The sequence below is a fragment of the Microcebus murinus genome, chromosome 6, assembly GCF_040939455.1.
Source record: "Microcebus murinus isolate Inina chromosome 6, M.murinus_Inina_mat1.0, whole genome shotgun sequence".
Classification (NCBI taxonomy): domain Eukaryota; kingdom Metazoa; phylum Chordata; class Mammalia; order Primates; family Cheirogaleidae; genus Microcebus; species Microcebus murinus.
Window position 1 is genome coordinate 28,863,440 of NC_134109.1, and position 25,048 is coordinate 28,888,487.

The 25,048-nt window shown below is 40.9% G+C and overlaps 1 protein-coding gene across 3 annotated transcripts in view; it reads left to right on the forward strand.

Moving 5' to 3' along the window:
* Nucleotides 1-25,048, forward strand: part of DPF3 (double PHD fingers 3) — a 244,396-nt gene that overhangs the window by 99,813 nt on the left and 119,535 nt on the right. For all 3 annotated transcript variants that reach the window (XR_012919703.1, XM_012741063.3, XM_076003887.1), the window contains exons 2-3: nt 1,647-1,807; nt 19,216-19,323. Coding sequence is in view for 2 of the 3 variants with exons in the window: in XM_012741063.3 (XP_012596517.1) it covers nt 1,647-1,807; nt 19,216-19,323 (269 nt within the window). In the remaining variant the exon portion in view is untranslated. The remainder of the gene's footprint in view (nt 1-1,646; nt 1,808-19,215; nt 19,324-25,048) is intronic.

Sequence of the window (25,048 nt, forward strand, 5' to 3'; positions counted from 1 at the left end):
GGCAAAATGGCAAGCAAAATATGGTATATACACACAATGGAATAGTATCCAGCCATAAAAATAAAGAAAATTCTTATATAAGCTACAACATAGATAAACCTTGAGGACATTATGCTAAGTGAAATAAGCCAGTCACAAAAAGACAAATACTGTAGAATACCATTTATAGGAGGTACTTCAAGTAGTCAAAATCAAAGAGAAAGTAGAATGGTGGTTGCCAGGGCTGTGGGGAAGAGGAATTGGGAGTTTTTATTTAATGGATATGGAGTTGTAGTTTTCCAAGATGAAAAGAATTCTGGAAATAGATGGTGGTGATGGTTGTACAACAATGTGAATTTGCTTAATGCCACTGAACTGTATATTTAAACTGTACATTTAGGATAGTAAATTTTATGTTATGTGTATTTTACCACAATTTAAAAATTGAAAAAAAAACAAAAAACCCAACTTTGCTTTTTTTGTTACTCTTAAAATACTTAGGTTAAGAAATATTATTTTTAACTTAGAGACTTTCCCTCCCAGATTTTGGCTTCCTCAAATCTACATAGAACTAAAACAAAGGGACATTCCTAATGTTGCTTCAAAATGAGCAACTGGGTTCTCCCTTTTGCCCCTTGCAGTTCCTGTGTCTCCTCCCCTTCTCACCCTTTCTTCCCTTCACCCCCAAATAAGAGGCTCAAGGTTACCTGGTAAAAGTTATGTTATTACAATTGAATTTCCTTGAGCCATTTACTAGCCTCCACTGTGTGCCTATGTTTTGTTTATTAGGTATTTGCTGTCATTGATTATTTTTGTGCTTTACATTTGATCTGTTATATCAGTGTTCTCTTTTTGGTCTTTGGAAAGGACACTATCTTAAAATTAATAGCATCACCACATGTCCAAGGATACCAAAGAGTCAGGAACATAAAATTTGCTGTGCTTAATCAAATCATCACTCCACCAAACCAGAAAGGTCTTTCTAATTGTGTTTTAAATTCCAGGAGTGGAATTATTTTGAATTCAAAATTCAGCTATTATTATTTTAAATGCTTCTTTTGTTTTCCATCAGAAAGTTTTTTTTCTTTAAATGTGTGATTTTAGAAGATGGGTGATTGCTCCTCCACACCTTCTTCCCCTACAATAGCCCTACTTTTATAGGATGTCTCCTCTGCCCTTCTAGTTTTTGTTTATATGGTGTGTTTCTCTTCCATAGTAATGGAAATCTGGGTATCTTTGCTGGTGGTTAGGGTTCATCTACAGTGTCTTTGCTGGTGACCTCCGAGAACAAAGTGTGGCTGATGGGGGATGTTAAAGAGGGGGTTCTAGAAGCTTGATGTCTTCTAGACCCCATGCAGAAGGTTGTTCAGAACTACTTGCTTCTGGAGCAGGACTTGTCTCTCTTAGTGGTAGTTTATTCTTGGGGCCCTAGGCTCTTTGGTAAAAAAATTTCTAAGTTATCTGATGGATTTAGGAAAGGAAACAGAACCTGGTGGAAACCTGACACTGACTGGCATTCTGCCCATTGGCAAGGCTCTCCGGTGCTCACTGCCTTGGTCTTCGTAACTGTGAAATCTTCCCAGGGAGGTGGGTGGGTGACATCAGTTTCCCTCTGGGTGTGTTTAGGTTTTCTCTGGCCTCACCCCTTCACTCTCTGTCTCTGGCAGGCTTGGGGACCAGTTCTACAAGGAAGCCATTGAGCACTGCCGGAGTTATAACTCGCGGCTGTGTGCAGAGCGCAGTGTACGTCTTCCCTTCCTGGACTCACAGACTGGGGTTGCCCAGAACAACTGCTACATCTGGATGGAGAAGAGGCACCGAGGCCCAGGTGAGCGAGGCCACTCCTGGGACGTGTTTATGTGTAGGCTCCCAGTCTGGAGGGAGGAGGGCCAGAACTCATCTGGGAATCCAGGCAGCCTGGGTGGGGCGGGGGTGTGGCAAAGCCGCGCCTGGGCCTCTGAGACACTTTCAAGAAACTCAACTACGTTTATAGCTCCTGGCAGGTATTCCAAGGATCCTACAAGGATGGTGTGCCGCTGTGGGGCATTGAAGCCATGTGGCTGGGGCGGGGAGTGAAAGAACTCTAGATGTTTCTCCCAAAGAAGGCAGGACTGAGGATATGACAGCAGTCTTCATCTTTTACCCTTGGGTGTTGGTTAATCTTCAGTCACCCTTAGGTGTTGGAAATCTGCCGTCAGACCTGAGTGTGAGGCTTAGCTTTGTCACCAAATTTCTGTCCCTCAGGTTCCTCATCTGTAAAATACAAATATTGTATAAAGTACTTACCACAAAGGATTTTGTCTAATTAAATGTGAACATAGTCAGGAAAAAACTCACAAAATGAGTTTAGTACCTAGTAAGTATGTACTCCAAAAAAATGCTACTATTGTTGATATTACTATTACTTCGACACTAGTTTTTTAGGCTCCAGAGAGCAGAATAAAGACCTTTATTAGGGAGGCAACTATAGGAATATGGTTTTCTGGCTGTATATGGATATATTTTTGAAAACTTTTTATTTTGAAAAATTTCAAACTCATATAAAAATGAGACAATAGTAAAATGAATCTCCATGTATCCCAGTCTCAACAATGATCAACTCATGGCCAGTCTTGTCTCCTTTATACTCACCCCTCCTTTTCCTCTCTGATCCCAGATTATTTTGAAACAAATCCAAGACAGCACATTTTTTTTTTTTTTTTTTTTTGAGACAGAGTCTCACTTTGTTGCCCAGGCTAGAGTGAGTGCCGTGGTGTCAGACTAGCTCACAGCAACCTCAAACTCCTGGGCTCGAGTGATCCTTCTGCCTCAGCCTCCCGGGTAGCTGGGACTACAGGCATGCGCCACCATGCCCGGCTAATTTTTTTTATATATATATCAGTTGGCCAATTAATTTCTTTGTATTTATAGTAGAGACGGGGTCTCGCTCTTGCTCAGGCTGGTTTTGAACTCCTGACCTTGAGCAATCCGCCCGCCTCGGCCTCCCAAGAGCTAGGATTACAGGCGTGAGCCACAGCGCCCGGCCAGCACATTTTTTTTTTATCTGTAAATGTTTTGTTATGTATCTCTAAATGGCAAGCACTTAAACAAACAAACACACAATTGCTATCAAAGCTCAACAAATTAACAAGACTTTATATCATCTAATATTTGGTCAACATTCATTTTCCCCCTGCAGTTTAAGTAGAATCCCTAAATTGCATTTGGTTGATGTGTCTTTTAAGATCTGTAGGTTTCTCTCTGTCTCTGTCTATCTCTTTCCTCCTTGCATGTTATTAGTTGAAGACACTGGATTGTTTGCACTCTAGGGTTTAGCAGGATCTGGGTTTGCTGATTGCATCCCTATGGTGTTATTCCAATGAATTGGTGGTTAGGTCTAGAGACTTATTCAGGTTCAAGTTTTTTGGCAAGAGTAATTCCTAGGTGGTAGTGTGACTTTGAATAGGAGGCTCACACAGTCTGGTTATCTCTTTTACTGATGTTAGCAGCCCTTCATGATAATTGCTGAGATTCTTTATTTCATTAAGGGTTGCAAAAAGGTGACATTCAATTCGAGGCCATCATTATATCTTCATTTATTAGCTCTACAACTTGTATAAAGAAAAACATGTCCTCATTAAAATTTTGGTTATTGTGGGTACAGTTCACAAATGAAAGGCAGGATAAATGATTTTTTCCCCTTTATTTACCAGTTTTCAAAATAATGAGTTGGTTCCCTAGCATTCTCTAAAGGTGATCAATAAAGTTATTTTTTTTGAGCACCATCATGAACTCAAAAATTTAAACGTATTGGATGTATTTTAATCCATTGCAGCTATTATTTTTATTGATGCTTACATTGTCCTATCTTTTTGGCCATTAGGGGTTTTGGCCAATGCTGGTGTTTTGAAATAACCTCAGTAGTTTCTTTTTTGTTGTTCCTTTTTGTTTTTTGAGACAGAGTCTCACTCTGTTGCCCAGTCTAGAGTGAGCGCTGTGGCGTCAGCCTAGCTCACAGCAACCTCAAACTCCTGGGCTCAAGCAATCCTACTGCCTTAGCCTCCTGAGTGGCTGAGACTACAGGCATGCGCCACCATGCCCGGATAATTTTTTCTATATATCTTTTAGTAGGCCAATTAATTTCTTTCTATTTATAGTAGAGACAGGACCTCGCTCTTGCTTAGGTTGGTTTTGAACTCCTGACCTTGAGCAATCTGCCCGCCTGGGCCTCCCAGAGTGCTAGGATTACAGGTGTGAGCCACGGCACCTGGCCCCTCAGTAGTTTCTGATAGCCTCTGTGTTACCCTGATATTCGGATAGATGTTTCAGACTCATTTTATATACTTCCTGTCCCAGGCCTAGAAGCAACTATTTCTCTAAGAAATCCTGGTTCCTTTGCATAGGGAATGTTATTTAGAGACCACATTCTGGCGGTGGTCATTGCTTCTGGGTTGGTCATTGTTTCTAGACCTTGTCAGTGAGTAGAACTAAGACATAGGATTCTTTTTTCTTTTTAAGAGAAAATACATTATAAAATTACACTGATATTTCCAATTAAATTTGGTTTTTTCCTCTTTTTAAATTTCTATTTCTCTTCAGTGTTCAATTCAGTTTAAAACAGTTATTACTTAACTATCTTGATTTGATATCTCCTTTCTCCTACATCAAGAAAAAAAAACCCCTGGGTATTAATGATACTGACATAATTACTTATTTGTTTTATCCCATTATACATACATACACACAAACACTATCAGAATAACAGTAAGACTACCAACAATAAGATTACTGAAAAAAGTTTAAGATTTTTTGTTTTCTTTTCTTTTTTTTTGCAATTCTTTTTGTCTTTAGGGTATATTCCATTAAGGATATAGAGTGAAATCACTCTGCTTTGAGGTCAGTTGAGAGAGTTCCTCTGTGATTTTGCCACTAAATACGCAGTTGGATTCATTTATTTCATTTTGCTTTCCCTCATCAGGGATTATGGGGGGCAGGGTTCATATAATTTCTTTTTCTTTTTAAAATTAACTTTTTTTGACCCAGAACAGTGGCTCACGCCTGTAATCCTAGCACTCTGGGAGGCCTAAGCGGGAGGATCGTTTGTACTTAGGAATTCGTGACCAGCCTGAGCAAGAGTGAGACGCCGTCTCTACTAAAAATAGAAATTAGCTGGACAACTAAAAATATGTAGAAAAAATTAGCCGGGCATGGTGGCGCATGCCTGTAGTCCCAGCTACTCGGGAGGCTGATGCAGAAGGGTTGCTTGAGCCCAGGAGTTCGAGGTTGCTGTGAGCTATGAAGATGGCATGGCACTCTAGCCTGGACAACAGAGTGAGACTGTTTCAAAAAAAACCCAAAAAACAAAGAAACAAAAAAATTAACTTTTTTCTATTTTGAAATAATTATATATCTACTGGAAGTTGCAAACATAGTACAGAGAGATCACCTATACTCTTCATCCACTTTCCCCCAAGATGAACATATCTTACAATATCAAAACCATCCATAGCTCTATGCCATTTTATCACATGTATAGATTTGTGTAACCACCGCCACAATCAGTATACAGAACTATTCAATCATCCTCACAAAGAACCACCCCTTTAGAGTCACAACCCCTGTCATTCAAATCCCTTTACTTTCCCCCATTTGTAAAAGAGCTGTCTTAAACATTCCTCTACATACAGTGAAAAATACACCAGACAGTGTTAGAATGTTTGCCTCAACCATCAAACAATTTAGAAACTGAAGAGAAGTATTTATTGTGTTTACTCATATTTTTACTCTTTCATTGTTCTTTCTTCCTTCATGACATGTCAAGATTCCTTCTTTTATCATTCCTTTCTGATGAAGTACTTTCTTTAGCTACTCTTTCAGAGTAAATCTACTGGTGACTACTTCTCTTAGTTTTCCTTGGTGTGAGAATGCCTTGACGTTGCCGTCATTCCTGAAGGATATTTTTGCTGCATATAAAATTCTGGGTTGACAGTCCTTTTATTTTTAGCACTTGAAAAATATTTTGCCACTTCTGATGGTTTATGATAAGAAATCTACTATCTATCATTCAAATAGTTTTTCCTTTATAGATGAGGTATCATTTCTCTCTCATTGCTTTCAAGTTTTTTTCGTTGTCTTTAGTTTTCAGAAATTTGATTTTGATGTGTCTTGACATAGATTTCTTTGGGTTTATCCTTATTAGTGTTCACTCAGTTTCTTGAACATGTATGTTTGTTTTTGCCAAGTTTGGGGAAATTTCAGCTATTATTTCTTTGAATACATCTTCAGCCCCACCCTCTTTCCTCTCTCCTTCTGGGAGTTCAGCAACACAAATGCTAGATCTTTCGTTATAGTCCCCAAAGTCCCTGAGATTCTATTTATTTATTTATTTTTCATTTTATTTTCTCTCTGTTGCTCATCTTGGGTGATTTCTATTGTTCTCTCTTCAGGCTTACTGCTTCTTTCTTCTGTCTTCTGTCTTTTACATTTTGCTGTTGAGCCTATCTATTGAGGTTTTTTTGTTTTGTTTTGTTTTTGTGTTTTTTTTTTTCCAGTTCTCAAATTTCTGTTTGGTTCTTCTTTATATTTTCTATTTCTTGTTGAGATTTTACCTTTTTTCATTGTTTCATACATTCATAATTGTTTGTTGAAACATTTCTATGACAGCTGCTTTAAAATCCTTGTCAGATAATTCTAACATCTGTGCCATTTCAACTTAAGTTGAAATTTTCCTGGTTCTTTGATAAGTGATTATGAATGAATCTTAGACATTTTGGCCATTATATTATGAGACTCTGGATGTTATTTAAATCTTCTATTTTAGCAGGCCTCCTCTGATACTGTGCTAATAGGGCAGAGAAGTTCCCCTCATTACTGTCTGATGGGGGTGGAAGTTCAAGTTCCCCACTTGGCCTCTGTTGACACCCTAGTGGGGGAGGAGAGAGAGGAGCACCATGTTGCTGGTTGAAGTGGAAATTCAGGCTCCATAGGTCCCAAAGTCCCTAGCTGGTCTGCCTTATTTCCTTTACTTTTCAATATTTTTAAATGTTTGTTGTCTGAATAATGTCCATGATATTTAGTTGTACTTAGTGGGAGGAATATGGAAAAGTTTATCTACTCCATCTTTCCAGAAGTGGAAGTCCCTAAATTACATTTTCCTTAAAAAAATTTAACAGCTTTATTGAAGTATAATTACATATAATAAACTATACATATTTAATATATGTAATTGGATAAGTTTTCACATGTATATATTAGTGAAACCAGGTATTTTTTTAATTCTAGGTCTTCTATATAGATTTTACAATCTGTCAGTTTCTACAAAAAATCTGCTGGGATTTTGATTGGGATTGATTTGAATCTGTAGATCCATTTGGGGAAAATCAACAATTTTCATTATTAAGTCTTCCAACTCGTGAATATGGCATATCTCTCCATTTATTAGTGTCTTCTTTAATTTTTCCCATGAAAGATTTTTAGTTTACAGTGTATAAATCTTTCACATTTTTGTCAGATTTATCTGTAAGTACTTAATATTTTTTGATACTATTGTAAATGAATTTTTAAAATTTCGATTTCTAATTTTTCTTTACTAGTATACAGAAATACAATTGATCTTGTGTTTTCTTTGCCAAACTCATTTATTAGTTCTAATAGCTTTGTGTAGATTCCATATCATTTTTTCCATGGTTGATTATGTTAGTGAATAAAGAAAATTTACTTCTTTTTTTCAATATGGATAACTTTTATTTATTACTTGTCTATTGCACTGGCTAGTCTGTGCAATATAATTTTAGGTAAAAGTGGTGAGACTAGACATCCTTATGTTGTTCCTGATCTTAAGGGGAAAGCATATTTTTTATTATTAAGTGAGATAGTATCTGTAGGTTTTTTGTAGATATTCTTTACTAGATTGAGGATGCTCCATTCTATTTCTAGTTTGAGGTATTTTTTTTTTTCAGGAATGGATATTGGATTTTGTCAACTGATTTCCTATATCTATGGAGATGATCATATGGTTCTTCCGTTGTGCTTTGTTAATATGAGTTACATTGATTGAGTTTTAAATGTTCAACTAATAATTGCATTCCCAGGATAAACCCACTTTGTTGTGATGTATAAGCTTTTTTATATATTGTTGTATTGGTGTTGCTTAAGTTTTATTAGAGTTTTTGCATCTATATTTATGAGAGATATGGGTCTATAGTTTTCTTGTAATATCTGTGTCTGGTTTGAGTATCAGGGTGATGCTGGCCTCTTACAGAGTTGGGAAATATTTTTCCTTTTCAGTTTTCTAAGCATTATATAATTGGTATTATTTCTTCCATAACTGTTTTATAGCAGTTGACCCGTCTTGACCTGTCAATTTCTTTGTAGGAATGTTTTTAACTATAAATTTTATTTCTTTTGTAGATATAGGCCTGTTCAGGTTTTCCATCCTGAGTAAGCTTTGACAGTATGTGACTTTGTATATTTCATCTAAGTTATCAGAATTTGTTACACAAAGTTGTTTATAATGCTGCTGTGTTATCCTTTTTTTTTTTTGAGATGGTGTCTAGCACTGCCACCCTAACTAGAGTGCAGTGGCGTCATCATAGCTCACTGTAACCTCAAACTCCTGGGCTCAAGTGATCCTCCTGCCTCAGTCTCCCAGAGTGCTAGGATTATAGGTGTGAGCCACTATGCTGGGCTTTGTTATCTTTGAAATACATGTAGAGTCTGTGCTGGTATATTCTTTTATTTCTTATATTGGTAATTTGAATTTTCTTGTTTACCTGATCATTCTGACTAGAGGTTTATCAATATTATTGATCTTCTCAAAGAAATAGCTTTTGGTAGAATTGATTTTCTCAATTGTTTTTTCTGTTGTCTATTTTATATTAATAGTTTTCTGTTCTGATCTTTATTTTTATTTTTCCTTTCTTCTACTTTGGATCTGATTTGCCCTTCCATATCTTATTTCTTAAAGTGGAAACTGAAGTCATTGATTTTTTTTTTTTTAAATTCCCTTATCTTCTAAGTGAAGTCATTGACTTAAGATTTTTCTTTTCTTCTACAGGCATGTTCTAATATAATTTCCCCCTAAATACAGTGTTAGCCTCATTTTATATATTTTGATATTGGGTTTTTATTTTAACTCAGTTAAAAATATTTTTCTTTTGGTTTCTCCTTTTTCCTGTGGATTATTTAGAAGTACACTATTTAGATTTCAAACATTTGGGGAATTTTTCAAAGATATGCCCATTATTTATTTCTAGTTTAATTCCATATGGCCAGAGAATACTTTGTATGATTTGAATGCTTTTAAATTTATTGAGACTTGTTTTATGGAACCAAATATGGTCTATCTTGGTAAGTGTTCTCTTCATGCTGGAAAAGAATGTATATTTTGCTGTTGTTGGTTGGAATGTTCTTTAAATATCAGTTAGGTCAAGTTGGTTGATAGTGTTGTTCAAATCTTCTACATCCTTACTGATTTTTCTGTCTATTTATTCTATGAATTAATGAAAGAGGGAGTATTAAAACTTCTGACTATAATTGTGAGCTTGTTTATTTCTCCTTACAATTATATTAGTCTTTATTTCACATATTTTGAAGCTCTGTTACTAGTTACATAGACATTTAGGATTGTATACACTCTTAAAAAATTGACCCCTTTATCATTATGAAATAAACTTCATCTCTACTAATATTATTTGTTCTGAAATCTACTTTGTCCATTATTAATATAGCCACTTCACCTCTCTTTTGGCTAGTAACATGGCTTATCTTCTTCCATTCTTTTACTTCTAACCTAGTTGCTTCTTTATGTTAAGAATAGTCTTTTTTATTTTGTAGACAGCATATTATTGTGTCATTTTTAAAATGTAATCTGACAATCTGTCTTTTAATTACAGTATTTAGATAGTTTATACTTAATGTGATTATTGTTTAGTTAGCTTTAAATCCATCATTTTGCTATTTGTTTTCTATTTAGTCCATCTGTTTGTTTTGCTTTTCTGCCTTCTTCTGGTTAATTGAATTTTTTATGATTCAATTTTATCTCCTTTTTGTTGGCTTATTAGCTATAACTCTGGTTTTGTTATTTTAGTGATTGCTTAGTGTTTATAGTATAGATCTTTAACTAATTACAGTTAACTTTAAAGTGATATTATTCTACTCTATGAATAGTATAAGAACTCTACAGTAGTACTGTGATAAACAGAATAATGCCCCTCCCCCTGTCCCTAGACATCCATGTCCTAATCCCTACAATCTGTGCATATGTTGCCTTACATGGCAGGAGGGACTTTGCAGATGTGATTAAGCGAAGGACTCTGAGATGGCAGGAGTAGCCTGGATTATCCAGGTGGGCCCAATATAATCACAAGGGTCCTTATGAGAGGGAAGCAGGAGGGTCAGAGCCAGAGCAGGAGCTGTGATGTTGGAAGCAAAAGTCAATGTGATACAATGGAATAAGGGGCCATGAGCCAAAGAATGTAGGTGGCCTCTTGAAGCCAGAAAAGACAAGGACACAGATTTTCCCCTAGAGTTTCCAGAAGGAATGCAGGTCTGCTGGTACTTTGATTTTAGCCCAGTGAAGCTGATATTGGACTTCTGACCTCCAGAATTATAAGATAAATTTGTGTTGTTTTAAACTTTGTGGTAATTTGTTACAGCGGCAATAGGAAACTAATACTAGTGTACTGCTATTTTTCCCCTACTGATCTTTGCACAATTATTATACATTTTATTTTTATTTGTGGTATAAATTCCATGCTAATTGTCATTATGTTGGTTTAAATAGTCAATCATCTTTTTGAGAGTTCTAAATAAGAAAAATAGCTTGTATAATTACTCATATACTAAACCATTTCTGATGCTCTTCATTCCTTTGTGTAGATCCAGACATAGATCTGGTGTTTCTTTCTGCCTAGCATTTTAAAATATTTCCTTTGTATGGGTCTGCTGATGATGAATTCTTTCAGCTTTTGTATGTCTGAATCTATCTTTAGTTTGCCTAAATTCTTAAAAGATATTTTTGCTGGGTATAGAATTCTAGTTTGACAGGTTTTATTTATTTTTTTTGTCTTTCAATAATGTAAGGGTATTGAACCACTCTTTTCTTGTTTGCATTGTTTCTGATGAGAAATTATCTTTATCTTTGTTTCTGTAACATGTCTCCATTGTAACATGTAACATGTCTCCTTTTTATGGCTGCTTTTAGTATTTTCTCTTTATCACTGTTTGGAGCAATTATTATTATTATTATTTTTTAGACAGAGTCTTACTCTGTTGCCTGGGCTAGAGTGCTGTGGCGTCAGCCTCACTCATAGCAACCTCAAACTCCTGGGCTCAAGCAATCCTTCTGCCTCAGCCTCCCGAGTAGCTGGGATTACAGGCATGCGCCACCATGCCCGGCTAATTTTTTTTATATGTATTTTTAGTTGGTTTAATTTCTTTCTATTTTCAGTAGAGATGGGGTTTCGCTCTTGCTCAGGCTGGTCTTGAACTCCTGACCTTGAGTGATCCTCCCTCCTTGGCCTCCCAGAGTGCTAGGATTATAGACATGAGCCACCACACCTGGCCTGGAGTAATTTTGATTATGATGTGCCTTGCTATGGTTTTCTTTATAATTCTTATTCCTAGTTTTGTTGAGCTTCTTGGATCTGTGGGTCTATAGGTTTAATCAAACTTCAGAAATTTCCAGCTATTATTTCTGCAAATATTTTTCCTTCCCCCTCTTCAATTACATGCATATTATTACACTGTTTGAAGGTGTCCCATAGTTCATTGATGCTGTTCTTCTTTTTTAAAAATTCTCCTTTTTCCGTGGGTTTCATTTTGGATAGTTTCTATTGCTGTGTTTTCCAGTGCACTAATCTTTTCTTCTGTAATGCCTAATCTGACATTAATTCCATCTGGTATGTTTTTCACCTCACACATTATAGTTTTCATCTTAAAGAAAATATATATCCGAAGTTTTTACTAAACTTTCGAATATATAGCTTTACAAATAATAACTTAATGTTCTTCCTACTAATTTTAACATCAGTTTAAGTTTTGGATTTATTTCAATTGATTGGTTTTTCTCTTCATTATAGGCCATATTTTCCAATTACTTTATATGCCTTCTAATTTTGGACTGGATTCATACAGTATTAATTTTTCCTTGTTAGATGCTGTATACTTTTTTATTCCTGTAAATATTCTTGAATATTGTTTGGAACACATTTAAGTTATTTGGAAATAGCTTTATGCTTACCTGTTTTGCTTTTAAGATTTTGTTGTTGTTTTTTAATAAAAAAAGATGGGGTCTTGCTCTTGCTCAGGCTGGTCTTGAACTCCTGAGCTCAAGTAGTCCTCCCACCTTGGCCTCCCAGAGGGCTAGAATTACAGGAGTGAGCCACCATGCCTGGCCTTGCTTTTAAGATTTGTTAGGTGACCTGAAGCAGGACTTAGTCTATGGCTGAGTATTCCCTATTGAGGCAAGACCCTTCTTCATACTCTACTTAGTACCCCCATGAATCACGAGGTTTTCCATATTTGCTGATGGGAACAGACTATTCCTGGCCACTTGTGCACACCAGGCACTGTTACCTCTAATCTTTTGGGGGTGTTTTTTCCCCTAGTCTTGGGTATATTCCTCACAAGCATGTACCGATCAATAGTAAGCGGAATGCTTGAAGGAGATCCTCTTTGGATCTCCACAGTTCTTTCTCTGTGTAACTCTCTTCTGTTTACTGTTGTGTTCCTTGAGTTCTAGTCACTGTGGTCTCCTCAGACCCTCAGCTCTTTCTCTTCAACTCAGACTTAGGGAGTCTGCTGGGCTCTACCTTATTCCTCCTGTATTCCTCCTCCCTGTGCTACAGTCTGGAAACTCTCAAGGCTGTAAGCTGGGGCACTCATAGGGTTCATCTTGTTGTTTCTAGTGTCTCAGGGATCACTGTCCTTCAATGCCTGATGTCCAATGTCTTGAAACTGTTGTTTCATGTTTTTTTGTCTCTTCTGGTTTTAGGTAGGAGCTAAATCTGGCCTTCATACTCCATCTTAGTGAGAAACAGATATATGCTTTTTATTTTAATGCTACTTTATAATTATGTAAAATATTTGTACGTTTCTAAAGTCAAATCTATAAAGCATGGTATATTAAGAGAAAAATCTAGTTGTTTCTCCCCTTTTACCCTATTTCTTCCTTCTTGCTGTAGGCAACTTCTTTCTTCTCCTCTTCCTCCTCTTTTTCTTTTTTTACTGTTATTGCTCTTTCTCTTAAGTATATTTTTTTGTTTTTGATTTATCATCCCATTAGAGAAAACCTATGCAAACATAGAACACATATTTATGTATGAATATGTGTGTGTTCCCGTTTGTTAAATAAATGATAGTATATTATACATACTGCAGATGTCCCTTATCATCCACTAGGGATTGGTTCCAGGACTCCTACAGATACCAAATCCCATAGAAATCCCACAGCTGTTCAAGTTCCTGATATAAAATGATGTAGTATTTGCATATAACCTACACATATCCTCCTGTATACTTTAAATCATTTCTATATTACTTATAAAACCTAATACAATGTAAATGCTATGTAAATACTAATACTGTATTGTTTTTTTAAAATTTATGTTATTTTTAATTGTTGCATTGCTATTTTTCATTGTGTTTTTTCCAAAATATTTTCAACATGTTTGGTTGAATCTATATCTGCAAATATGAAGGGCCAACTGTATTCTCTAACTTGTCATGTTCACTTAACAATATATCTCATTGCAGTGTATACTTTTCTGTCTCTCTCTCTGTCTCCTTTTAATAGTGTTGTAATAATCCATTGTGTATATATACTATTGTTTATTTAACCAGATTCCTTATAGATGGAGATTTGGATTGTTTCCAGTCTTTCTCTAGTATAAAAAATGCTACAGTGAACATATATTTTTATATTTTTGCATATGACTCTGTGATGTAGATTCCTAGAAGTGGAATTTCTGGGTTAAAGGGCAAATACATACGTAGTTTTGCTAGAGATGCCAAATTCTTCTTCATCGGGTTGTGCCATTTGTATTCCCACCAGCAGTAGATGAGAGTAGTAGGAATACTTCTAGCAACAGAATATTTCAACAGCACAGTAGACTGCCTCATGTCAGGGTGAGAACTAGAATTATTGAAACAGTGGCCAGGTTGGGGGACACTTGACAGGGACATCACAGAGGTGATACTTGTATGAGGCAGGGGTTAGACCCAATGATTTTTAAGCTCCCTCCCCACACTGTAATCCAATTTTTCTAAAAAAATTTTCCCGGTGGATTTAGAAAGTATGTCCTAGTAGGTTTTCTGCTTCATCTATTTTTATATTCCTTCTTATACTGCTTTTATATTGCCAGGATACATTTCTCTCTGAGCAGTTGTAGTTGGTGACATGGTAGCATGAAGTGGCTTGATGGGTTGGGTGGTGGGTTGAGGACTGGCTTTGGTGTGGAGATCTGTTTTCTCGTCAGGGCAGGACTCTGAGTTTTAGTCCTGCGGTGTCTGGCTCAGTGGGGATTTGGGTAGGATAGTGGAGAGGCTCTGAGCATCGGCTGTGCACTTGACTCCCCGTAGGAGCTGTGTGACCTTGGGCCAGTTACTTGATCACTGTTCACCTCATGATCGTCAGCCTTTAAATGTCTCATAGGGTTGTTGCCAAGATGAGATAGCAGTGAGTGGACGGTGCCAGCCTCGTACAGAATAAGAGCCCGGCAAATAGTAGCTATTGTTACTGTGTTAGCTTTGAGTGTGATGGGTCCAGTGAAGGGCCTGGGAACCCCTGGGCCAGAAGTGGTGGGCAGAATTCTAGACTTGAGGTCTACCTTGCCTGGGTAGTCTTTGCACAAGGAACACTGGAATTGCAGAGGGAAACTCCAGGAGAGCAACAGGAAGGCAGGCAGGAAGGGGATGGTTGGTGAGCAGACGGAGCCACGCTGAGCCCTGGAGCGTGGTGCCAAGTGCTCAGGACTCCGGATTTCCAGTGAAGGGAAAAGACTGTGGCCTAGGATGGCTCAGGAAGGCATCACTGAAGAGGTGGTACCCTTGAAGTCAGGACAGCTCTTACATAAGCCAAGAGAAGAGGGGAGGGCAGAGCACCAAGGAAACGCCACTGGTGTAAGTGCTTGTGAAATAACCTTGCCCACTCCTCAAGCCCCACCTGGGGGCTTGTTACTCATGTCTCGAACTCTGTAGAGGTGGTCCAACTTGGTGTTTCAACTACAAACACGGACAGAGCACCTACTGTGTGCTGGGTAGGCCCTGGGCATGTACATATGAGTAAGATTTGGTCTAGCACAGAGTTCCCAATGTGGGAGTTTTTCCAGCTACAGGTGCCTTGGTGTGTCTCTGATATGCTGGTTCAGTAGGACTGGGCCGGGGGCCAGGCATATGCCCTTTTCAGTAACAACCTGTGCACTTCTGATGTGCAGTCTTGGTGACGAGTCCCTGGTTCATGTCATTATCTCTTTATAAGAATGGAGGCTGTAAATGACCTATTGTGGTGACACATGGTGGGAGCAGCACCTGGAGGATTCTTTAAAGGGTGCTGATGGCCTGGAGAGGAGCCGCCTTTCCTGTCTAGGACTGGGTAGGAGGGGGGAAGATAACAAAAGGGCAGCAGAGTTTGGATTCTTAATTTGGAAGCTTCAATCCTATTACCTGTCTGAGAGGTGGTTGTCACCACCGCTTTCCTCAAACCCCTGTTCCTCTCTAGTTCCTCGGCTTCTTGGTTAGCTCCCCTTCAAACCCAAGAGGATATTTGGGATGGAGAGCTGGGATGCAGAGGATTCTTAATCACTGTTGGGACACAGAGCAGACAAACTGACATAAGTTATAGGAAGGTAGATTTTGGTTCAGAATCAGGGTGTGGTGAATCTCTTTATCACAGTAAGAGTTGGCCAACAGTGGGACAGTCTGTCCTGTGACACAGTGAGTTTTCCACTGCAGGGAAGGTTCAATGGCAGCTGCAGGTCCCCCTCTCTGAAATGCTGAAGGGCGAGCCCTTCCCTGGGCAGGCTTGAATGGCCACAGTTCAACTCTGGGTGAGAGAAGAGGAAGCCACTCCAGTTCTTTTCTTCCCCGTTTCTATTGCTGCTCCATCTCATATCATCCTTCCCTCTCTTTTCTATCCCATTTTATCTTCTGAATTCTTAATAGCTCTCGCTTTGTCAGAGATGTTTAGAACACTCGGTGTCTACCTGCTGAACTTGAGCAATGTATATAACAAGCTATTTGGCGTCTGCCGACCACACAGGCATTGAGCCCGTCATGCTGGATTTTTCCACAAAGCCAGTTCTCCCAGCAAGTGTGCGAGTTTCTGTGTGTGTGTGTTTGTGTGTGTGTGTGTGTGGGTTCATCATGCGTTTGCTTGCACGTGGGCATGAGTGTTGTAACTGGAGTTGCAGCTCAAAGTAACAGAAAAGCAGTTTGCTCAGTGGGGAATGTCAATGGAAGGGTGGCGGTGGCCTTGGTTACCAGGGAGGCCTGGCTTCCCCTCTCCAGCCTCCTGCTTCCTTCCTTCATCCCCACCCTTAGCCCCAGGCTTACTCCTCAAGGTTAATTTCCCTGACAGCAGCTGTGACTCCATCCTCCTCTCCCCCTTCCTCCATCCACCACACACACGGGCTTTGAGTTATGTGCCTCCTGTTCTAATGAGATAAACAACACAAGTCTCACGAGGCCCGGCTCTTCCCTGTGTAAGTGGAACTCCAGGGCTGAATGTATTTTCCTGGGAAGGAACCCTGGTGCCTGTCAGCCTAGCAAGAAGGGCAAGGAAGGGGGCAAGGAGCCCCTAGAGAGTTCTTGGGGCCATTTGCTTGTTGAGACAAGGTGGATTCAAAGCAGACATCAACAAGAAGCCTGTCTTCCCTCCTTGTGGCTAAAGGACCATGCAGCTGCAAGGTGGGTGGGGTGGGGGTGGGGGCCTTGTCACACTATGTACCACGTGGGCATTGAGTCCAAGACTTGTCTAGGTCAGCTTACTTGTGATGATTAACAACTGTCATTTGTCATCTTCATGGTTATAGAGAGCTTCCTCTTGAATGTAAGCTAATCCCCATGACAATCCCTATAAGGTAGCTATTATTAACTCTTACAGGTAAGAAGACAAGCTCAGAAAGGCATTAGGATATTTCCCAGGATGCATGTGCTCTGCCTCTGCATCGTGGAGCTTCTCCAGTCCACCAGAGAAAGAATGAAACAAACAGTCCCCTCTTCTGGGCATTCAAACTGCTTACTAAAATTGACTCTCCCAGAAAAATGGGCCTGCAGCTACAAGGGGAGTGGCCTGAGGCTGCCTTCAGGCCACTGACCAACAAGCACAGGGACTGCTGTCTCAGGGAGGATGTAGGACCTGGACAAGCGTTGACAGTTTTGAACTCTTGCTGCTTCCATCTTTTGAGAGTGCTGGTCTGGACTGACTCGTTTTTACTGACCTGCTTTTGATCAGGTTGGCGATACCATGAAGCAGCCTATGTGGCAACAAGGGAGGCTAAGGCCCAGAGATTGCCATGCTGGGGTGGGTGCAGTGGGCTCTGGGCTTGGTTCTGAGCCCTGCTTCCAGAGTCCTTCTTAGATGGTTTGGGTCTACAGGGATGAATCTCCTGGAGCTAGGAACAGCAGGGCCAATGGTCATTCAATTCTTGCATTTCTGAGTCTGGCTCTGCTCTGGTTTCTAAGAATCAGAGGGAGAAGGATCAGAACCTCCAACTTGTTCACAGTCTTGTGAAGTGTGGTAGCAGCAACGTGGTTAAAGTGATACTTAGCACTTAGAGAGACCTGAAGATTTTGGTTCTTTTAATGCTGGGATAGTTGATTCTGCTTTGGACCCAACCTTATCCACGGGTAGAATGACTGTTGAAAATGAATGAATGGATATGTAGCAGTGAAACTTCTGTAGATTTTCTCTCCAAAGGCAAGAAAAAAATGAAGTCAGTTTCCCCTCTTAACTTCTTAGGGCCCTAAAATAGAAGCCAGCAGATGAGAATTGAGTCCTGATGTCTTCTGAACCCCGTGGTCTTGGGTGTGTACAGTGATACTCTCGCGGGAGGCTGTCTGCATCTGATAGCTGTGATGTGCCCCACATGTACCTACTGAAGACACTTCTGACTTTAAAGTCAAGCTGGAACGTATTCAGTCAACACATGTTTCCTTTGGTTCTTCTTTGTTTCAGGCATAGTTGTGGTTCTGGGGATTCTGATTAGAACAAGAAAGAAAAGTCCACTCTCACTGGGCTTTTCATTGTAGCAGGGGTTGGTTGGCTTGCTGGTTTATGAAAGGGGGTGTCAGACTGTCTTTGTAGACTGCAAATCACCGAGTCAGTCTTAAGCACCTGCCTCTTCTTCCCTCAGCCTCCACCCCTCCCCTTTTTCTGGGAATAGACTGAGGTCTAGTGTGGAGAGTCCATGTTCCTCTGAAGACTTGACTGTCACATTATATGCCATAGGAGCCACAAAAGTGTTGTCCGATGAGGAAGAAGGCTCCCCAAGGGGTGCCTGGCATGACAACGATGCTGGTGGTGTCAAAGGCCACATACAGATGGAGACTCTTGTTGGGAGACAGTGTGCTGTGTAAGCCCAGCCACTGGACTTCTGCCTGTTTCTTTTTGTAAGGCCCCGGCAGGTAGACAGGGACCTACTAGCATCCTGGCTCTGCAGACCATGGAGCCTGGCCACCTGTGGGACCTCTTTTGGAGGCCACACAGGGCTTCCTTTAGCTGCAATGAGCTGCCAGCAGCTAACGGTGGGTGGGAGAAGCCAGTAAGTATTTTAGATCTGGATTTTTTGGTTCTGTTTTCCTTGAAATGCTTCTCACTCCAGGCTGTCCATAGGGTAGGCCAACTGACTTCTGATGCTCCACCTTGAAGGGAACCCGCTTACCCTGGATCTGGACAGAGGGACAGTAGATAGGCATCCACTGCCTTAGGGACACTTTGGTGAGGTTGACTCTGGAAAGGTTCCTCTTGTACTCTAAATGTCCAGCTGATGTTCTCCCATGCCAGGGGAGCAGAACTGGCTTTGGTAAAGATGATGGCCTCTGTTGGCATGGGCTTGCTAAACAGCATGGCGGGGCAGACAGAGCAAGGGCCTTGGGGTCAGATGACTTAGATCAGCTTTGGCTGTGTGACCTCAACAAGTCACTTTACCTCTCTGGGCTTCAGTTTCCTCTCATTGTGAACGACAGGATTAGTCAGGGTAGTTTCCAAGGCCCCTTCCGGCCTGGAGCCTTTAATCTTTACATTGTCTTTGTCCACAGGCCTTGCCCCTGGCCAGCTGTATACATACCCTGCCCGTTGCTGGCGCAAGAAGAGACGATTGCACCCACCTGAGGATCCAAAGCTGCGGCTACTGGAAATAAAACCTGGTCAGTGCCCTCTGGATCTCGGCTGGGCCCATGGTGGGGGAGGCGGGGAGGGCTGGGCTGGGCCCAGGACAAAGTTGGCTTGCTCCTTTGTCAGCAGAGCTAAGTTTTCTGGGAGAGGAAACGTGTCCACATGGTGCTCAAAGGTGTGTCTCTGTGCCTGCTTTGTGTATAGACTTGTCCACCCGGGTTTTTCTCCCCTCTGGGTGTCTCGTGCCTTCTCTTTCCTTTTGTCTTCTCTCTTGCCATCCCGGGGGAGTAAAGCCAGCAGCATCAGGGTGGGGTGTTCTAGAATGACTTCCTTTCCCAACAGAACTGTAGGAAGTGCAGCTCTTTGGGACAGGGGATACCCTCCTTGTGGCCTCAGGTAAAGAAACCTTGTCCCAGCTTGTGTGTTTCTGAGGAGAAGAAAATACACCACGGACTCTCCGACCCTCCCCTCCTTTTACCCTGTGAAAACCTCTGGGGCATCTTGCATGGAAAAGGCCAGTTTGCTAGAAATTGTACTCACCTCTGATGCGGAGATGGAAGAGTTTATATTTAAAATTTACCTCTGAGTGATGCAGATTGCTTTGTGGCCACACAGAAGGAATTGGTGGTTTTATCTTTACACTGATCTGTTATTACAGTTTTGACTACATGGCTGTCTTCAGACCTGCATCTGGCTTGCAGCAAGGCTAAGTGATTGCCCTGGGTCCTTAGCTTTAAGGGCACTTCTGTTTTAGGGGGTGCCAGAGCTGGGATGTGACTCAGCGTGGTGGGAATAGTGCTGTTCAGTGGTGCAAATACAGAGTTGACATGCTCCTTTCCACTGTCACCAAAGCATTGCAGACCAGCGGAGGCTGCCTGGCAGTGTCACGTCACTCCTTCCTTTCCACAGTGGCCCCTTAGGCTTCGTTTGCTCTGCAAAATCTCTACCTACAGTTGTTTGGAGTGTTTTCACTCACAGTTCCATGGTTAAGACTGTTTTTAATTGTTTGCTTTAACTCAGATTCACTCGTGTAGAAGTTTTATTTGTTAGAGGTGAGTGGGGACTAGAGTTTTCAATGTGTTCCATCCCACCACCCCAGTTCTCCAATGTCCTTACACAATTTACGGATCCTCACAAATACCCCAGAGTGATGACTGAGGTTGTCTAGTGCCGCCTCCATGCAGCTTGTAGGAGATCCACGTCTCCTGGAATAGTGCAATCCAATAGAAATATAATGCAAGCCTCAAGTAGCTTTACGTTTTCTAGTAGTTACATTAAAAAAAGGAAAATGAAACAGGGGAAATGAATTTTAATAACATGTTCTATTTAACTCAACATTTAAAAAGTATTATTTCAGCATGTCATCAATATAAAAATTATGAGTAAGATCTTTTATGTCTTTTTTTTTTTTTTTTTTTTCTTTTTGAGACAGAGTCTCGTTTTGTTGCCCAGGCTAGAGTGAGTGCCGTGGCGTCAGCCTAGCTCACAGCAGCCTCAAACTCCTGGGCTCAAGCAATCCTACTGCCTCAGCCTCCCGAGTAGCTGGGACTACAGGAATGCGCCACCATGCCCGGCTAATTTTTTCTATATATATTAGTTAGCCAATTAATTTCTTTCTATTTATAGTAGAGACGGGGTCTTGCTCTTGCTCAGGCTGGTTTCGAACTCCTGACCTTGAGCAATCCGCCGGCCTCAGCCTCCCAGAGTGCTAGGATTACAGACGTGAGCCGCCGCGCCCGGCCTATGTTCTTTTTTTGTTTTGTTTTTGAATTCCAGTGTGTATGTTATACTTCCCCACGTCTCATTTTGGACTAGCCACATTTCAAGTTTTCCATAGCCATGTGTGGCTGGTGGTACCCATATTGGTCAGTGTGGTTCTAGAACAATACTCAAAGTGTGCAGCATCACCTGGGGCTTATTAGAGATGCAGGATCTTGGGCCTTGCTCCAGACCTGCTGATCCAGAATCTGCATTTTATCATGATCTCCTGGAGTACAAACCCAGAACGCACACTAAGGTGTGAGAAACACTGGTCTCCAAGGCTAATGGTAGCTAGATTGCAAGACCCATTGGCATGATTGTGAGGCTCTAACAAGCTACATGTAATTTTCTAATTAATATTTTTATATATTTATCTATTTTATCTTGTGTAGGTAATACAGTTACATGTTTTGACATTGAAAAGATAGAAAGGATATATTATATAATGAAAAAGAAAACCCAGTTTCCCAAAAGGTAATCAATAGTACCAGTTTTTTGAAATTCCTTCCAAAGATAGTCTACACAGGCACCATGAGTTACATCTGTCTGATTTTTCCCCACCTTTTTTTACACAGCACAACCACCTTGGATTTTGCCTTTTCCACTTAAAAATGTGCCTTAGATATTGGCCACAAAGAGGTTCCTTATTTCTTGATTATAATTACATAATACTCCATTGTATGAATGGTACCACAATTTGTTTAACTGGACTTTTCCCAATTTTTGTTTCTAATTTTTCCAATTTAACCAGTGATGCAATGTGTATTTTACATGAGTATATCTCATATGTAATTTGTTTATTTTTTTTTATAAATACTTGCCACTAATTTTAAATTATTAGTCTTTATTCTTAACATTTACATAAAAAGTCTTTATTAAGAACACTTTATGTCAGACTAATTGGGTCTTCTTTCATAGAATTGAAGATGATTAGCACTGTAAAATGCCTTAGATATCATTAACTTTAATTCTTTATTTTATTGAGGTCCAGATAGGTTAAGAAACTGGTTCAAAGTAAGACAACAGCAGTTCTTGTGGATCCAGCAGAGATGCCAGGTTGCTTGATTTCCTTGTTCAAAGCTTTTTCTGCTTCTTCATGCTGCTGATAGGTATACTAACTTAAAGAAACTTTAACAAGGCTTTTTCTCTTAAAAACTTTATTTTATGATTATAAAACTAATACATATTAATTATTAAAATAAACAAGGAGATAGTTGGAATTCCTTTAGTTATAAATCTTAGAATCTCAAATCAAACTAGCCTAAGCAGAAGAAGGGAAGTTGATTGATGTAACAGTAAATCCCAGGGTTCCTCTGGCTTCAGGCATAGCTACATCCAGGTGCTCAAACATTGTGAAGGCTATATGTTTCTCTCTACCTCTGACACTACACTTTCTTCCCACCATGGGGCAGACAAGGTGGCTGCTGGCACTTCCAGACTCAGTATGTACCACACCCTTCAATAGCTGTGGCAGAGAAGTTCCAGGAAGGACTGATTAATTGGCTAGGTTTATATCTTTCCCACAAATCGCTGCCACTTAGGGGATGGGACACTTGATTGAATAATAATTATTATCAGAACCAGTGTCTGAGAAGCACATTGTAGTTTATAAAGCCTTTTACAAAGCACTTTGTTTCATATCACTTACTTGGTCCCTATCATAGCCCTGGGAGGTAGAGAGAGGAGAGTGAAAGTGTGATAAGCCCATTTTATGGGGGTGGAAAAGCAGGCTGTGGGCAGAGCCAAGAAGTCTGCCGTACTGCTTGTGTGTTGGAGAACCGACTGTCCACCTTTGGTGGGACTGAGGCAAAAATCTATGTCATGAGTGTTTGATCCTCTGTCTACAAACATTTCCTTTGGGCACACCGGCCTCCCAGTATTTACACGTTGCCTTTGGCTGAACACGGAGCAGCTGCCTTCACAGCTGGCTTTGGACCTGCCCCACCCTCGGGCCTGCCATGACCTGCGAGGGCAGGGAACAGGACCCTGACGGCTGGGGGCTTGCTGTAGCCAAGTCCCCACCAGCACATAGTGTCTGTGATCATTTGAAAGGTCGCCTCAGCTTCTGCTCTAAGCATGAGGCAGAGTGTCTGTACCAGGTTCCAGGTAAAGGCCCAGCCTCAGAGATGGTCAGGGTCCTGGGCAAGGACCCTCTCTGGAGAGATAAGCTCTATCCTTTGTGAGGAGGGGCCCTCCGAGGTGCGGCCATATCCCAAGGTGGGAACAGTTGGGCTCCCCCAAGGCAGGTTCAGTCCTCCACGCCAGCACGCAGGTGCTGAGATATAATAAACAGCCAGGGCTGGAATAAATAGCCTTTCACATGACAGAGCTCCTTCTCAGATGCACTTGTTCCTCTCTTTGGGTAAGCAGACCTACTGCTAAGCCCACTGAAAGCACAAACAAAACAAAACCCCAAAAGCCTTTGGCTAAATGTTTGTCATTTCTCGATCCTGTTCTGAGTCTGTACCGCCGGGGCTGGGCCTGGCTCTCAGAATGTGCCACCACGCCAGCCCGCAACTGCAGGTGGTGAGCGAAGATGCCCTGGGAGCGCCCGGGAGTCAGTGATAACGAGCTTCAGCCTGGTGCCTCCGAGCAGTCAGGGCCTATCTAGAGAATGCAAAACAGCACAACTAAAGAAACCACTTTCTTCTAGCAGGGATACAAGTTTGCATTTGAATTTTTGTACAAGCCAAAATTTCAGAAAAGCACTTTCATCCAGGGCCTCAGCTAGCCCACGTGGCGCATTTGTGTAAAAGTAGAAGGCAGACCCCCTCTGGGGGAGCATTCACAAAATCATGCCCCTTCTGTTGGGTTACTAGAACACAAGCTGGATCTCAGCCTCTCCTCTGTGCCCTTGGCAGGTGTCCCTGTGCAGGGACAACCGGTCCACCTTCTGGAGGCTCTGTCCCCATCATTCATAAATTGCACAGGGACTTTTTTTTTTGCGGGGGGGAGGGGGGCACTATGTCCTCCCTAGTGACAGGGTTGACTTATTTTTAAATGACTATCTCTTATTTTTATTCCGTTTGACTTGAGCTCAAGGAGAGCTCGGTTTTTTGGTTGTTACTGTGAGTGTGACTCAGAGTAGAGTTGCTGGCCAGAGTCCCTGGAGAACTTGCTGCAAATTCCTAGTAGGTGGAGGCAGTCAGCTGGGTAGACTGAGGCTTCTCAAGGATAGAGGAGCAGGGGAAGGAAACAGATGGAGATGGAGGGAGAGGCTAGGGATGTGCTCTCTTTTAGAAGTATAATGAAAAGTACCTGCTAGTATTTAAAACTCACATACCTTTGACCTGGAAATTCTGCTAGGAACTTCGCCTATGTCTATATATGTGTGTGTGTATATACATATATATATACACACACACACGTATTCATTCACTAACAGAAGGTCCACTGATAGGGGACTAGTTAAATATATATTATAGTATATTCATAGAAGGGAATACTATTTTGTCTTTTAAAAGAGTGAATAGAAAAATATGGAAAGATGTCCAAGATACATTGCTAAGTAGAAAAAACCCAGCAAATCACACAACAGTCTATGTAATCCTCTTTGGGCAAAACTTGCTGAAAATCAATAATTGATATGTCCATCCTGGGCTCAATCTCTTTGAATTTATAGAAACTACAAGGCTGAGTTTATGTTGAAAGAAAACCAACCCACCCACCTACCCTTGGCACCCTCCACCACCCAGCCCCTTTCCTCGCTCTGCCTCCCAGCCTTCTGGTGTGGGCTCCCCTGAGCACCCCTTGGCACTCCCCAGGAATCTAGTTATGGCTAGGACTCCCGAAGTCCCTCCAGGTTCTAACCTCAGCACGCCCTGACATGCCGTCGTCTCCTCAGGGGAGGGGAGAAGAGCCTGCCTGGCCTGAGAGACAGAGACCACTGGCCTCCAGCAGAACTGTCTCAAGGCGCGAGTCTCCTTCCACGTCACACTCTCCCACGGACAGCGAGGAGATGCCACAAGCAATTTATCATGCTGATGCTCAGCCTGT